Source organism: Poromitra crassiceps, assembly GCF_964638095.1.
Source record: "Poromitra crassiceps genome assembly, chromosome: 14".
NCBI lineage: Eukaryota > Metazoa > Chordata > Actinopteri > Beryciformes > Melamphaidae > Poromitra > Poromitra crassiceps.
In genome coordinates, this window is record NC_139633.1 from 37,544,019 (window position 1) to 37,561,910 (window position 17,892).

Here is a 17,892-nt window from a genome sequence, read left to right on the forward strand (position 1 = left end):
TGTACACTACAGTGTTATGTACACTACAGTGTTATGTACACTACAGTGTTATGTACACTACAGTGTACTGGTGTATGTTATGTACACTACAGTGTTATGTACACTACAGTGTTATGTACACTACAGTGTTATGTACACTACAGTGTTATGTACACTACAGTGTACTGGTGTATGTTATGTACACTACAGTGTTATGTACACTACAGTGTTATGTACACTACAGTGTTATGTACACTACAGTGTTATGTACACTACAGTGTTATGTACACTACAGTGTACTGGTGTATGTTATGTACACTACAGTGTTATGTACACTACAGTGTTATGTACACTACAGTGTTATGTACACTACAGTGTACTGGTGTATGTTATGTACACTACAGTGTTATGTACACTACAGTGTTATGTACACTACAGTGTACTGGTGTATGTTATGTACACTACAGTGTTATGTACACTACAGTGTTATGTACACTACAGTGTTATGTACACTACAGTGTACTGGTGTATGTTATGTACACTACAGTGTTATGTACACTACAGTGTTATGTACACTACAGTGTACTGGTGTATGTTATGTACACTACAGTGTTATGTACACTACAGTGTTATGTACACTACAGTGTTATGTACACTACAGTGTACTGGTGTATGTTATGTACACTACAGTGTACTGGTGTATGTTATGTACACTACAGTGTACTGGTGTATGTTATGTACACTACAGTGTACTGGTGTATGTTATGTACACTAGAACATGTATTTATTACAATAAAGTATATCTCATCTCATCTCATCTCATCTTTAGAGGAATATCTCATTTTAAATTAACATTAGGATTATACTGTTGTGTACAAAGCCCCACCTTCCCCCATCACCCTGGGTGACTCCCCAGTCAACACTGTGGAGTCCTTCCACTTCCTGGGGACCATCATCAGCCAGGACCTGAAATGGGAGCTGAACATCAGAGCTCTCACCAAGAAGGCACAGCAGAGGATGTACTTTGTGCAGCAGCTGAAGAAATTCAAAGTGCCAAAGGCCACGATGGTGCACTTCTACACCTCCATCGTTGAGTCCATCCTCACCTCCTCCATCACTGTCTGGTATGCTGCTGCCACTCTCAAAGACACTAACAGACTTCAACGCATCATCCGCTGCGATGAGAAGATAATCGGATGCAACCTGCCATCCCTCCAGGACCTGCATGCAGCCAGGACACTGAAGCGGTCTCGCAAGATCATGGCTGACCCCTCCCACCCTGGCCACCAACTCTTTAAGACACTCCCCCACGGCAAGAGACTGAGGTCTGCCAAGACCAGAACCACCCGCCACAAGACCAGCTTCTTCCCAACCGCCATCAGCCTCACCAACAAGGCCCGGAAACCCCTTCCGCCAAGGACCTCACTAACAACCCCCCCCCCCCCCCCCCACGCACACACACACACACACACACACACACACACACACACACACACACACAAACTCACTACCTCCTCCTAAACTCAACTGAACCCCCCCCCCCCATAAAACTGGAACTCATATCTAATTTAATGCCTGTTTAACTGGGACTGTAAATTCATGTAAATTCCCTGCACATTGAATGCCTATTTAACTTAGCCTGTAAATTTCATGTACATTCAATGTAAACTCTTATTTAACTCCGACTGTAAATTCATGTAAATCCACTGCCTATTTAACATATATTTAACTCAGTCTGTAAATATCATGTAAATTCAACGTAAATTCATATTTATTATCCACAGAACACTTCACCACAATACATATTGTATATATTTTAGGGCTGTGCCGATTCACTTATCTCCCGATTGGATACTATCACGATACTTGGGTGCCGATTCGATATATATTGCGATTCTTAAGTATTGCGATTCTACGATTATTGCAATTCGATATTACGATTTATTGCGATTTTTGTTTCTTGTTTTCTTTTCCTTTTTCAGTTTGTTTGCTTTTTTACACTAGAACATGGGAAAAGTTGAATCATACACTTCTAGAGACTGTATATTATAGGGATGCACCGATCGATCGGCACGTGACCGGAAAAGGCCGATTTTCACGTGATCGGCCTCGATCGGTGATCTGCGCCGGTCACTCTAAAATGCCGATTCTGTGAGCCGATTTTGACGTGACGTGCGCGCACCCGACGGATGAGTTGCAGCCACTACGCTCATGCGACAGCATGTCTTCGTCGGTGTGGACATTTTTCACCGTCCGTGAAGACGATACAAAGCGTGCAGTTGGACGCGATGTTGCAACGGTGGAATATCGATAAAACCAGGGTTCATGTGGTGCTGCGTGACAACGCTAGAAATATGGCGAAAACAATGGTAGATGGCAACCTGGCGAGTTTGCCCTGCATGGCACATACGCTTCAACTGGCGGTGAATGAGGGTCTGCTGTCTCAACGCAGCATCAAAGACGTGCTGGCAAATACAAGGAAGATTGTCGGCCACTTTAAACACTCGCCACTCGCCTATTCCCGACTCCACGACATCCAGGAGAGGAAACGACTGCAGCAGGATATTCCTACCAGATGGAACAGCACGTACTACATGCTGGAGTCACTCATTGAGCAGAGACGGGCTCTCGGGGCGTACGGTGCAGAGCACGAGCTGCCAGCCACACTCAACGCGTATCAGTGGGGGGGCTGATAGAGAACGTGGTGACGCTCCTCGCACCGTTTGAGGAACTCACAAAACAAATCAGCAAATCCACAGCAACAGCGGCAGACGTGATTCCAGAAATCACCGCGCTGAAACGGCTTTTGGAGAGAGAAGCAGACACTGACCGTGGAGTGGGGACTACAAAAGCCACGTTGTTGGAGGCAGTCCAGACAAGGTTCAGCAACATTGAAGAGGAGCCACTGTACACTGTGGCCACTTTCCTGGACCCCAGCCAAGTTAATAGCTTACACTACTGTATAATATCTATCATATTATTCATATTGCCACATACAAAAAAAGCCTATTACTACTATACTTGTCAAATAATAAATGAAGACAATAATATCTATCTACTCTAGGCTAATAGATACATTTGAATTATCCTTCTTGTCTGTTTATGCAACAGGTACAGGAGTCGCTACTTCTCCGCAGAAGTTAAGGATCAAGTGAAAGAGCGGATTCTGACTATGCTGGAGGCTGAGGAGCGCAGACCAGGAGACCACGCACCTGAGGAGGAGGAGGAAGACGAGGTGGAAGCTGTTGCAGAACCATCCACGACACCTGGGCCTGCAGCCAAAATGCCAAGTCTGCTGCTTTCAGTACATGAGGAGATAATGCAGGAGAATGCTGATGCAGAGCAGCTGCTGGCCAGCCTTAGGCAGTATTATGCCTGTTAAAAGTGCCTTGTTATAGTTTATAGTTGCACGTTTCATTTGGATTTTGCTAAATACAAAAATAAATACTGCACTTAATTTTTTTTGTTGGAGCTTTGTAAAAGAAAGAAGAAAGTTGGACCATGTTAAAAAAAAAATAGGGAGAGAGCAAAGAAGGCTAAGGACCTGTAATGGTGCATTTGTAGTCTAAACAAAATGTAGGCTATATTGTATTTATTTTAATTTATATTACAGATGGCTGGGCTCCATGGAGAACATTTTGATGTTCTGTTGCACCTGTTTTATTTTGGAAAAGTGAATGCACTGATAGCTGTGTAGGCCTACTAGATTTATTATATTCATTGTATTATTTGCACAAAAAAAGAAAAGCTCTGTCCAGTAACCTGGAGTACTTTTATTTTGAGATGTGTTTTAATGAGATGGTCCTACCTCAGAATTATTACTTGAAATCAAGAATTCTATTAAAGCTAAGTTACAAAAATGTTTGTGTAAGCTGTCAATTATTGTTTTTAGAAAAAAAATCGGAATCGGCAAAAATCGGTATCGGCAAGTCAGACTATTCAAAAATCAGAAATCGGAATCGGCCAACAAAATCGCAATCTGTGCATCCCTAGTATATTATATCATGAGTAGGGCTGGGTGATATAGTTAAAAAGTATATTGATATAACATCTTTCATATCAGTCGATATCGATAATTATTGATCATTTTAATTACCCTTAATAAAAAACATGAGAAGAAAAAGGTTGCATTTAGCCACTTTATTTTGAACCACCTTATTTTCAAGGCACACAGGTAGGTCTAATTTGTCACACACACACATACATGCTCTGAGTGCAACTGCAAGCAGTAATTTACAGACATGGTGACATTTTACTTTGATGACAGCCTAGCGTTGCCAGCCTTCTAAAAAAAACGTTTGGTAACGTGTATTTCAGGGTTGTAGGGTTAATGTTAGTTGATTCAGAGGTGTGGAAAAGCCTGGGTTTTGCTTTGACTTGCTTAACTACATTATGTCATAGGCTTATGTAGGGCTGGAGGGCGACCGCGCTGGGGACCGCTGTTTGTTGGACGAGAAAAAGCCTTGCCTCGCTGAAAATGCGGTAGGCAGTTTTATATACGTTTTATATACCCATCAAGACTTCGCCCAAGCAGAAGACATAAAGTCATAAGCTGTGTGCTCAATAGATGACACAATGAGTTATTCCTGTCCCCAAAGTACAAGTAAAACCTTTCCAACACTTCAACTTTGTCTCTGCTCACAGAAGTGAATTGAGCTGCGGATGCCATTCCGTAAAGTAACGTTGCAGACGCCCGTATTTGTGAAATTGGTGTCTTAACATTAACGTTAACTTCCCGGGCTCTTATTAATAGAACACATGTTAACACGTTACGTTAACACAAATTGAAACTCACCCACATCGAATTATTTGTAACGCCGGGTGAGATAAAATGAGTGGCGTCAGCGGAGCACCAAAATGTGAGACTCATTAGCCAGGAATGGGTCTCGCGCTACTTTTGCATGTTAAAATAAAGCTGATAATGTACAATTTGATTCAAGGGGGGGAAACCCTTTCAGAGTACAACACAAACTGTCTATTTTGCTGCAACTCGACAGTGCTGCTTATCCAGGAGATGTCGGGACTCTCAGCTCTGGATCAAACCATCCAACCCGATCTCCAAAAAAATTGTAAAATAGCAACGTTTGTGGACATACGTTGGTATTTTACGATGTCGGCTAAGAAATTGTAAAATGGGAACGTATGCGTCTACAGCGGTGGGCGTGGTTTGGGCGTGTTTTACGGAGATTTTCTGTTTCTAACCCCTCCCCCTACTCTAATCCTCACCCTAACCACTCAGAACGTTACTATTTTACATTTTTCGAGCCGAAATTGTAAAATAGCAACGTTGGTCCATATCGTTGGTATTATACAATTTTCTAAGAGACTGTGTTGAACCATCGCGTCACTAGCAATTCCACCATTGTCAAGGGATATGATTAGCTGTGTGAGTGGGGGCGGGTCGGAGTTTGTCTGTTAAATGATTGGCTGTTTCCGTGTCACTTGTACTAAATAGGTACATGATTGGCTGTATGAGCCATGGAGCAGAGGGAAGCGCTCTATAATGTGCTGGATGAAAGTGGTAACATTTCATACATAAACAAACAGAAAAAAATTACGCGATTATCAATTCTGGAATAAAAGATTGATTCAAAAAATCGTGACATTAAAAATTGCGATACTACGATTTGATTACACTTGCAACTTTGTGATTGTCTTTAGTTATCTTCCTACTTCTTATCTCTGTATATTGATGTGACCACTACGCTGCATACAGACACTAAGACAAATTCCTCATATGTAACTTGCATACTGTGGCAATAAAAGTGATTCTGATTCTGATTCTGATAGTATTTTCTCCTTTTCTCATTCACTTTCATGTCACCACCTTCTCTCCCTTTAGGTCGTGTTACACTACAACAGACAGGCAGAAACATAACAGATGTATATTTGTTTTATGTTTTATATTTTGTGTAACCTAACAGCTGTATTCTATAGTCTGTATTCTGTACGCTGTTTTTATATTTGCCTTATAACATCTAGGGACAAACATTGTAAACTAGCTTAGGCTATAAATGTCAGGATATATAACAAAGACTGTTTCCTGTGAATGCTCTATGTTTATGTATCTGTCCCTATAGAAATAAACTTTTCAATCAATCAATCACTGAGCTTATTATTATATTTTATTATCTTATTATTAGGCCTAAAAAAAAAATAAGTTTGGTTCCTGTTGGTTGTCAGTTCGGTGATGGGTCGGTAGGGAATTTATTTTATTTTATTTTTTTATTTTTTTTATTTTTTTCCCAGTGGCAGCAAGGGATAGATAGGAAATATATATATTTTTTTATTTTCCTTAAAATTACAGCAGCGATGGATACTTTTTTTCATAACATAGTTTACATGTACTCGACTACCACTGTGCTCTACACACGTTTTTATATGAACAAAATATTTAAGTCAATATGAATGCTTTCATATCAAACATGTTTGATATTTAGGACTGAAAATCTGCGTGAATAGCCTACATCATCCTGCTGCTGTGCAAGCCTCCCGTCATTATCGTTTATCTCCCCTAGAATCTCAAACATGCACACACTACAAGATTTGTAAATGTGGCGCACCATGCACTACAGGATATTATTAAGATTATCGGCAGGATAATCACCTTGACGCCCGGCCATACTCGTTTTTGGGGTTCCAGCAGTGACCAAAGCGCTCCGCCCCCACCTCACCTCTCTCTCTCGTTTCCTCATTTTCATGCCCGTCTCGCCAAACAAATGAATCTCACGGTAGTTAGCATGCGTGTAAACAACGCGAGTCTATTGTCTGTACAAGTGAGAACACAAACACATGGGTACCAAAATATATTCCCCTGCTGCATGTCATGAGATCGGCAAAAGTTTGGATAGACTGCAGCATGCCTTTCCCCCCCCACACTGCTCGATAGACAGGACAGCCTCTGACTGGCAGGGGCTCAAAACTACGATATAACAACTTTTTATTCATTGGTCATTCATTGTGATATAAATTAGTGACATTTTCCCCCAAATCCTCATGGTTCTGTGCTGTTGGTATTTGGTAGCCTATCTGATGCGTGCTGCAGTGCAGCGCATCAAATGAGCCGCGTCAATTAACGATAATGACGGGAGTCTGGCGCAGCAGCAGAATGATGTATTCGCGCAGATTTTCAGTCCTAAATATCAAACATGTTTGATATGATCGGGACGGCCCCGATGAGGCTGTGAGCAGATCGGGAGGTTTAAGATTGGATCTGCAAACAGCTCACACTAAAATCCTGTAGTGTGAGCCAGCCATAGCGCCACCGTCAAATCAACATGCTCATAAAATAAATTGGGTCGCACGTAAATTGACAGGGTCGGTCGGCAACCGGAACCGAACTTTATTTTTTTTTAGGCCTTATAAACCAAACATCAAAAATAACATCTCCACCCTCTTTGCTTTGCTCATAACCCTTAAATATCGCAGTATAAAACATATAAAACACATTGTAATATTTTTTTTTTATTGAGACTGCAATTCCAATACAAAACAGCAGAGGGTGCTGCCCTGCCAGCTATAGTGCTGAATGCAGCATGCAACAACACAGACCAACACAAGCCTGCAAACTGCGCAACCACTTCAAAGAATGACAGCAGCCTGCAGCCAGCATCACATTTCTGCTCAGAAATAATGATAAATAACCATGCCAACAAATTATTATAAATAAATATCAGCCTTACCTTTAGAAGATCTTCTTTCTTGACTTTGTGCTTGCGAAATTGTTCATTAAATCCTCAAAGTCTATTCCCATGACTAGTTGGGACTCAATAGCCATCAGGGAGAGCGCAGACAGTTGTTTCTGATTCATAGTCGTCCTGAGTTCATTCTTCACTCTTTTGAGTTGATAAGATCTCTCCCCCGGCTGCTCCTGCTGCTTGTCTAGCCTTCCATGATCCCCTTCGCCTGCCAGACCCGCCTTGTTGCCCTCCTCCTCCTCGGCCTCGCTCACGCTGTTGTTGCCCCGCCGGTCGCTCTCCTCCTCCAGGTGCGTCTGCCGGGGCCGCGATGCAACTTCCCCCCGCTTGCTGCTGCCTCCTCCTCGCTGTTAGCTCCAGTCTCACTCCCCGAGTCCGACTCCGACAAGTGCCTGGCCTGTCGGCTGCTGCCCTCGGCCTCTCGTGCCTGCTGGTTCCCGCTTGCTGTGACCTCCGGTGTCGGTGTCGCTCTCGTTCCCGCCTGCTAGCAGGAATTTCTGACTTCCGGTCAGGACTTTTCAGAATAAAAGCTGTCATTAAAAATCGATAAAATACACAAATTGAAGTGATGTCACACAGATTGAATAAATACCCATGCAAACTGCACTCTAAATCAAATACATGTAAAATTCATTCTTGTTGATATTTGGGGGAGAAAAACACATTTTACAGCCTACGGCGCAGAGTCCAAACAGTAAAATGAGCCCATTTTGAAATATTGTTCAGAAATTCAAATTTTAATGCGTTGGGGAAAATTCACTGCAGTCATGTACATCAGTAGTCCCTCTATCATTAGGGAGGACAAACCCGTTTGTGTGTTTTTCTGAAAAACATATTTGTAACAGTTTATGATGCACCTATCTTGTTATATTTACTAGTATGTGGCCAATAAACAACAAATCAAAAGTGTCCTGGCCAAAATCGTGCATTTTTTTGTTTTAAATCAAATTTTAAGGGGAAATTAGGATTCATCACTCATTACATTGCCAAACGCCTGAAAAAGTGGGCCTCACGTCAAATGTAATTCATGCCTGGAAGGTCTTGGAAAACCCCTCACGCCCACACCCCAGCTCCGATTGGGCTGAAAATTTGCATGGCTGTTGGTTATTATCTGGGCAAGGTCATGGTCAGGTTGTTCAGTACTTGAACCACCTGGAAAATCCTGGAAACCACCTGGAAAGTCCTGGAAACCACCTGGAAACCACTTCATGCCCACACCCCAGGTCGGATTGGGCTAAAAATGTGCATAGCAGTGGGTTATTATCTGGGGAGGCCATAGCAGGTTGCAGTCCCTGAACCACCACACCCCCAAACACACACAGATTGAGCATAGCACCACCTATTGGCAAACACAAAAAGCTGTTTATCTCGAGAACCGCTTGTCCGATTGACTTCAAACTCAAGGAGTGCACTTAAGGGGGCCCGATGGAGTGCACTGCTGAATTTCGTGCAAGTCGGCATAGCGCCACCTACTGGCAAACACAAATAGTGGTTCATCTCAAGAACCATTTGTCAGGCTTCAAGCAGGAAAACACAAAAGCAGACTGACAACCAGGTAAGTGTAAAAAAATCAACAGTGGTTTTATTAATTGATCCAGGTAAGTGTAAAAAATCAAGTTTTTTTTTTTTATTAACCCATCCACCACCCCCCCACTTTGGAGGACATACTTTGTTTTTACATTACATTATTATATTACATTTTGATTTGACAAATAAGTACATACAAGTGTAAAAAATCAACAGTGGTTTTATTAATTGATCGTGGTGGGGCACTCCGTGCGCTCAGTGGGGGAACAGGCGGGCAGGCAGAGGATCCTGGGAACACACAGGGAAAAATGGATCAGGTTGGCAGGCAAAACAGGCAGTCAGGAATATTCACAAAAAGGTGCTACTGAGTTTAGATAAATTCTTTACGATGCTCAACTGGCTGGGTTACAAACCTGTGAATGGCAAAATGTTCCAGCAAGGACTGACAGGCCGAGGCAGTATTTGTAGGCCAGTGGTGATTGGTGGAGATGAGTAGCAGGTGGTTGAACGCTGATGCTGGCCAGGTGTGTGGAGCCTGTGGAGTCTAAAAAGTGGAAAAACGAGCACACTCGGAAAGTGAAACGGGTCCGGTGCAAGGCACAAGCACACAATCAATACGAAGAACAAGCCAGCACACAAGATGTATTTTTTCTCATTTAATTTACCTCAGTCCGGGGTACAGCACAAACAAGTTTCGGTGCTAGGCCTTCATCAGTGTAGTGTCTGTACCCCGGACTGAGGTAAATTAAATGAGAAAAAGGACATCTTGTGTGCTGGCTTGTTCTTCATATTGAGCCTTTGGAGTCACAAGTGGAGTTGGGACACCATTTGTTGGATCGACTTCAAACCAGTGTCGAATGTTGTGCCATTCGGCATAGCGCCACCTACTGGAAAACAAGGGAAAACACAAGTATATGGCTAATCAACAACAAATCAATGGGTTATTATCTGGGCAAGGTCATGGGAAGGTTGTACACTCCCGGAACCACCTGGGAAGGCTTTCCCTGAAAATAGATGCAAGGCCATAACTGTAGTGGCTATTCGTCCTCAATCAATAAAAAATAAAAAAGATAAATCAAAGGCCACTGTATGCCTTGAGACTGGCAAAAAAACAAACAATACAAACATACACAGACAGAAAAACATCTTTGAACATCTGGGATCTCTGGATCAACCTGGAAAATAGAAAAAAACGTCAGAATCAAAGCTCTGAAAGAACATTTTGGGGAACTTTTTTTTTTTTTTGTTTTTTTGTTTTTAACAAACTATATACAGTTATATACAGACTGTTGACCACAGCAGAGGTGGAACTAAGTTTGGCAGCTAAGTCTAAGTCCTAGAATTAGCCTAGCCATCGCAGGTCGGTTCCATATGACATTCTTAATAACTACACCACCAGTACCATACGGCAATACCCAATGACTAAGGCTGTGACTAGCCCCACTGGCACCGTTAAGGGTATTCTCAGTGCCATCGGTTCCGTATGGTATTCTTAAAAATACCACCAATACCATATAGACCCTCCTCGATGACTCTATAGACAACAATAAAATTAGGTCAATTCACTATTCACTAACCACAGTCTATGTTTTACAAGATCATCAGAGTGCATCTGATACTGCTGGCTTGAAATGGCCCGCTCAGCAGTTCATACATCTACTACACCAACACTGGAGATCTATACTACGAATCTAAGTTTATGACAAACGTAGTCATCTAAGAGGGGGCATTCATAAAGACGTCCTTCCTCAAATGTATATTCAATTAAGAGCGAATTACCTGTGACATCAGCAACTACAATACCTTCCTCCCATTGCTCTTTCCCTTGCTCATCTATGAGCATGTGCTTTACACGCCTACCTACCATGTCTGCAGCACTGACACAGACTATCACTACATTCCCCTCCTGGAAATCTCTCCATACATCCCACTGTCTGATCTGCTCATCCTCATCATATTGCATGGTAAATAACTGACTATCATTCAGTTCTATGCTGTCTATCACTGTGGCCCTATACCACGCTGTGGTGCCATCTTCTACAACTTTGTGTCTGACTAACTTTCCCACAAGCTGCTCTGCTGCACTGATTTTTGGGACCGCAACCTGTGGAAGCCCTCCTCTTTTCCTTCCTACATCCCGAACCCGCTCCTGCTGCTTCTCTGCCAGGTGAAGAAACCCTTCCTTAGCCTGAGTAACTACATCTGAGGGAGCACAACCATATTCTCTCTCTTCTTCACTGTCTTCTTCTACTGGTGTCTCCTCATGCAATACACTCTTCAGATTACTGACCAGAGTGTCCAAGGGTAATGGCTTCCTGTCCTTAGTCACATTTAAAATTCCATTCACATTCTTCACTCCCAGGACAACACGCCTGAATCTCAACTGAGCTGATACAGCTTGCAGTTGCATCCTCTCATCAAAAGCCTGCAGCTGGTCATCTACCTCTTCAACTGTTGTCCACAAGCCCCCATATTTACACATCTCAACTGTGAGTTTTTGCTTCTCTACAACACCCTTAACATCTCTCTCTAGCCGTTTCTTCCTAGTCTCTAGCAGCACCCTAACTCTCTCTTCTCTGATAGCCTGGGCTCTCTCAGAAAATGTGGCTCTTTGCTCTTTCACAGATCGTCTGGCTACAGACATTACCTGTGCTTTCCTATCACTATCTAAATGTGACAACCAATCCCAGGACCTGTTCTGCTTAAAAAGCATAATTCCCTCCAATGTAATTGTATCTGCCCTAGTCTTCTCCCTAAGCAGCCTATCAAGCATGCCAAAATCACGCTCTGAGCTGGCATTCGTTTTTGGTGCACCTGCTACCTGTGCCTGGAGATCCTGGGTTACAGAAGAGTAACGGCCGTGCTGCAGATGGTCAGCTAACATGCACCTGCATACCCTGACAAGGCTGGCAAGAAGGATCTCTACTGCTTGCACAGTTAGAGCATCAAACTCTGCAGTGGTGTTCTGTACTAAACACTGAAGCACAGCGCTATCTGATACATCTATATCCTCAAACAGCTTCACCTCCCCTGTCACAAATGAGTGGCCATCTGCCTGCCACTCCTCAAGCTTCTTAACTAACTCCTGATACCTGTCATTCATGGCAAGTACATTCTCTCTCTCAGAAAGAGCAACCCACAGAGGATGGATTACCAATTTGTCAATCAGACCTAATGCCCTACAACCTGCAAGAAACTGAGGAACACCAAGGTCCTCATTCACAGCATGAACAAGCCTGTTCTCTGCCCTGTTGGCAGCTGTGAATGCACTAAGGTCATTACTGATGTAGTATAAACCAGCAGCATTGTGGAATGTGACATTTGCCCTATTGCCCTTCATCGTGGCAAGGGGAACACTGTCAGATCCATTCTTCTCCATAAGAAATGTTCTGAAGTGAACCGGCTTGCCACTCTTTTCACATCCACGTTCCTGCACAAGTTTACACACAGTTCTGAGTAGTCTAAGAGTACCGCTCTGATGTCTAACCACATGTTCACTATCGTCTTCATCCTCGCCCTCATCTCCACCCACATTACTGGCTGTCTGTGTGCCCTGCTTGCTGCAGCTACCTACCTTATCAGTGCCAAACACAAGATTTTCCCATTTACACAGAGTGTTGTTTGCCTGATGTGCTAAATTGTCAATAAGATGCAAGCCACAAAATAATTCATTAACTACACAGAGACTTGCCCTCTGTTCCTCACTACACTCATCAAAACCCTCTATGATATCTGGCAGAATATTGGCTCTATAGTCTTTCAGAATTTCATTAAACTTCTTCTGTGTGTTGGCTCTATCACTCATTAAATTCTTGATCTTGGAGAAGACTTGTTTCTCACAGTACTCAACATTCACCTGTCCCCCACCACTGCTGACAATATCCTGAATCATCTCCCTTACTGTTTCAAATGTGCACTGGGCAGTGCCGGATGCCTGCTCTCTTACGCCTAAATGTAGCCTACTGCCATCCGGCAAAAATACGCCTGCAGTGCCATATTTATGCCCGTGTTTAGTCGTGGCATCAGTACACAGTGTCAGTGTCATGTTATTTTCTCTAAGAATGGTCTCCTGCACATGTTGCATTGCCACTTGTCTTGCCTCCGTGATCATATATTTACAAAAGGTGGTACCTGGCAACTTCCCTACCTCGATACCAGCCAGCTTCTCTAGTACGATTCTGACCACCTCTGTGGCTTTATTGGCACTTACCCCTTCACTTGTCACTAAATCCATGTACACTTCCCTAACGGCATCAGTGTACTTACCATGTTCGAAGGTGCCGATACGACTCTGGGCTACAAGCCTGTCTAATTCTTCACTTGCAGCAAGATGCTCACCCTTCCAAAAGTCTACCTCCTTGTTTAAAACTTGTACCTGCTCCAGTAAATCAGTAACTGTATGACGGCTCTGTTCTGCCTTCCTTTTATAGTAACCACAACTGAGAGACTCCTTTCTCTTCTCTGCTTTCATTTTTTCCATATCCTCACGAAGGTCTTGAATCCTGCTTGCTGCCTGCACTATTGCATTTACTATGCCTTTTTCCCTCCGTCTCAGTTCTTCTTTGTCTCGCTGCACTTTCTGCAACTTATTCTCCTTCCGCTTCAGCTTCTTATAAAAGTTCCTTGGCTGCTGCTGAGAGAGTCTCTCACTACACTTAGCCAACTTGGACTGTAGGCTTCTAATTTTAATTTCAGCCTCATACAGTTTTGAGTTTGTGGCTTTCTTTTCTCTATCTAACCTGTCCTTCTTAATACAATTAAGATCAAACTCTATCTGGAGCCTGTTTGTATCTGCTATCTCTCTATTCAGATCTCCTACAATCTCAGTGACATCCCTAACACAATGAGCAGCATCATCAGTGCTGGTACTGTCTGTACTTATCTGGCGAGATGGTGGGTCTGATGACATGAGACTACTTACCTGGACAGACGCTGCGTCTGATGGTGTGAGACTAGTACTTACCTGGGGAGATGGGCCTGATGATGTAACACTAGTACCTGACTGACCTGCTACACCGTGTGCTTTTGGAAGCTTAAATACTGCCCTGCCAAACATCTCCCTGTCACTACCATGCATCTTCTTGTGGTCCTTGTGAGCCCGATGCAAATATTTCCTAATATTCCTTTCAAGTAGGCTACGATAACCTTCACCATGTCCCTGAGTGTCAAAGCTGAAGTTGTATAGCAGAATGTTAACTAAGCTATACTTATTGTTTGGCACAACCATCACTTTTACATACTTCTCTATCTCAAACATTACATTGTTGGTTAACAAGTTATGATCCAACTTCTCTGCTCTGTCAACAGTGCACTCAAAGCCTACACCCAGCTTGTCACATTCCCTGAACTCCATACTACCACCCGTTTTTCCAAGTTTGCTGCAGCTCATCTTGTCGGCCTGTTCTCCTTGGGTCTCTAATAGAAATAGGAAATACAAAATTAAATAAATACAATAATAAAGAAACAATAAAATATAATAAGGTTGAATATATTTTGAGATTTTGTCTCTCAGATGCAAATCTGAGAATATTTTTATTGATACAATTTTGTTCAGAATTCCATCTATATTTGGCTGAGAGAGAATCCTGGAAACATCTCAAGGACCACTGTTGGTCCCCGGACCTCACGCTGAGAAACACTGCAAATTACAATCGTGGACGTGCAGAGAGAGAGAGAGAGGGAGAGAGAGAGAGAGAGAGAGAGAGAGGGAGGGAGGAGAGGACGTTGTTTGCACCGCAGCCTACAGCAGCTAAGCTGCTAGCGCGTGAGCTAATTACCAAGACAAAGCAGAAAAACAGGGGGTGGTTTTTACACGGCGCACTGCACATTTTGACACGAATAACAAAAAAAAACTAAACGAAAAACGAAAACTGACTCCACAGCGTTCAAGAGAACAAGTTGGCGGACAATTTCATGTCTTTACCTCTCTGGTTCCTCAAATTTGAAGTTAGTGGCGAGGCGAATGAAGGGAAATGACGCGATTTTCGTTGGTATAACCTAAACAAATCAAAAGGAACCATTCACCATGACGTGTACACAGGGGTTGGCTATAATTTAAGTGACAGACCAAAGGACAAATCAAAAATTCCAGTGTGGAATCCACTCTTAAAGGCGAGGAGTGACGATTTTTTGTCGTGCCGTTTTTATTCCAGCGGGCTGAAACGCTGCATTTGCTCCTCTAAACAGAGCTTGATTTAATTTATTATTTCGGCCTTTTTCAAAATTATTTTTTCATTTTGTAGTAGTGATGGTGCATATTTATCGATACAAGCCGTGTTTTTATTTAAACATGACCCGAAAGTATGTTTAATACTAGATTGAAATGAGCCCAGAATGCAGAAATCTCCCATAGTGATTACATTACAGCGTGGTTAGAGCGGTGGGTTTGTCCTGCCTACTATCATGCCTAACTAGTGGCTAACCCAAACAGGTGTAAAATTCACTCGTGTTGAGATTTGAAAAAACACATTTTACAGCTGTTAGGACTCTGTGTGTGTGTGTGTGTGTGTGTGTGTGTGTGTGTGTGTGTGTGTGTGTGTGTGTGTGTGTGTGTGTGTGTGTGACTGTGTGTGTGTGTGTGTGTGTGTGTGTGTGTGTGTGTGTGTGTGTGTGTGTGCGTGCGTGCGTGCGTGCGTGCGTGCGTGTGTGTGTGTGGCCGTAGGCTGTAAAATGTGTTTTGCGCTCTGAGGCATTCGAGGGACTAAACAAGAGTCGGCTGACAGCAGCACCTGTGCTAGGCTGTCCCCTCGACAGTGGCGAGTTATTCCTCGACACTGACGCCAGTGACTGGGGAATCGGAGCAGTCCTCTCCCAAGTGCAAAGGGGGGAGGAGAGGCTTCTAGCCTATGGAAGCAGGATATTGTCACCTACTGAACAAAACTACTGCACCACCCGACGAGAGCTTCTGGCAGCGGTGGAGTTCACCTCCCTCCCTTCAGACAGTACCTGCTAGGGAGAGCATTCACCATCCAGACCGACCACAGCAGCCTGCGCTGGCTGACCCGGATGCGGGAGCCGGAGGGCCAGCTTGCCCGCTGGCTTGAGAAACTGGCAGAGTACGACTTCAAGGTGATCCATCGTCCAGGGAGGCACCATCAGAATGCGGACGCACTCTGGAGGAGGCCCTGCCGGAAGTTGTGTCCTTGCACCGTGCCAGAGCCTAACCTCGGTGAGCCGCCTCAACATCAGGGAGTGCAGTGCGATCTGGCTGAAAGTTCAAGTGAGACAGAGCTTCATCCAGTGGGGGTAGTGGTGGCCGACAGTCACTACATGAGCAGGACAGCTGCTAAGCCGGAGTTTCCTCTCATAAGGGTACTGAGCACATCAAGCGACGACAGCTGTGACTGAGCTCTGTCACATCCAAGCGTCCACATGGTGAGTGAGCCATCTCACACTAACCTCTTCTGTGGCTGGACACTAGAGCAGTTGAACAACGCTCAAGAGACTGACCCAGACATAGCGCCTGTGAAGAAGTGGATGGAGGAAGGGAGGGAGCGCCCCCCATGGGCCGATATAACCCCCTGCAGCCCTGCCACCAAAACCAACTGGGCACAATGGAAAAGGCTCTACCAGAAAGATGGAGTCGTAATGAGAAGATTTTACTGCACTGAAGGCAAGGTGTTCTACCCACAGATACTACTGCCTCGTGCCTACCGCCCCTCCGTGATGGAACAGATGCATGACGGCCCTGTGGGTGGCCACTTCGGGGTGGAGAGACCCTGGCACACCTTAAAACCAGGTATTTTTGGTACAACATGATTAGGACGATGTCAACTTGTGGTGCCACACCTGCACCAGTTGTGCGGCAAAAGCTCGCCCTAAGCAAACCCCCCAAGCTGCTATGGGCACTGTGTGAGTCTGCGCTCCTATGGAGAGGATCACAGTCGACCTGATGGGACCCTTAAACAAGACAGAGAGACACAACCGCTTCGTACTAGTGGTCAGGCCCGATTTTTGCTGCTACATTAGGGTGGGCTGGTAGGGGGCAACTTTGGCGGTAGGTCGCCAGAGGTTGTCGGTTCGGGGATGGGGATTAAGTTGCATTATAGTCGAATTTATAAAGAATGATTTGAAGCAGGGAGTAGAAGCCATTTCCAGAGTAAAGTGTAATTGGGGACACTAAATTGTTCCAGTAGGTGTCACCATTCTGTTTTGGGTCACCAAAACTGTAAATAGGAACTTTCACTCAGGTGACAGGCCAATGTTTACAAGACTATAATTATCAAAACTATTCGCAAACTAACTATGTAGGCTACAAACTAACTATTTACAAAACTATTGCTATATTTCCAAGACTTTTAGTCTCATTCAAACTCAAAATGAAAAGTGACAAAGAAAATAACTTTGAAAGCAGATTGACTTACCCTAAAAATAAATAAAAATCCTTCATCCAGTTTAAAATAATCAACTTCATAGCATTTATTTTCATTGGATGAGCTTATTTCTCAAATCAAATTAAAGACTAATCCAGTGAGACAACAAACTATATTTGCCATTTAGCCTTCAAAACTATTATATTTCCTCTGCCCAATTAAAAAACATAGCTCTTTGGTGTGATGATAAGTATGTGGCAAGATGGAAAGAGATTGAGACTGAATGCAGGGGGATCCCAATACAAGCAATGAGTGGAGATTATAAGCTCACATTATCTCATCAGAATTATCTGAGTCCCTTTACATTGTTTAGCCTA

At 43.6% G+C, this 17,892-nt stretch overlaps 2 protein-coding genes across 2 annotated transcripts in view; one reads left to right on the forward strand and one right to left on the reverse strand.

The window, feature by feature from the left end:
• The window catches only part of LOC310789558 (NLR family CARD domain-containing protein 3-like), a 708,349-nt gene that overhangs the window by 226,773 nt on the left and 463,684 nt on the right, over positions 1 to 17,892 (reverse strand). The window lies entirely within an intron of this gene.
• LOC310789523 (nephrocystin-1-like) overlaps positions 16,209 to 17,892 on the forward strand; it is a gene marked incomplete at its 5' end in the record, with an annotated part of 62,579 nt that continues 60,895 nt past the window's right edge. Inside the window, one exon of the mRNA XM_083651159.1 lies at positions 16,209 to 16,514. Coding sequence (XP_083507285.1) covers positions 16,209 to 16,514 — 306 coding nt within the window. The remainder of the gene's footprint in view (positions 16,515 to 17,892) is intronic.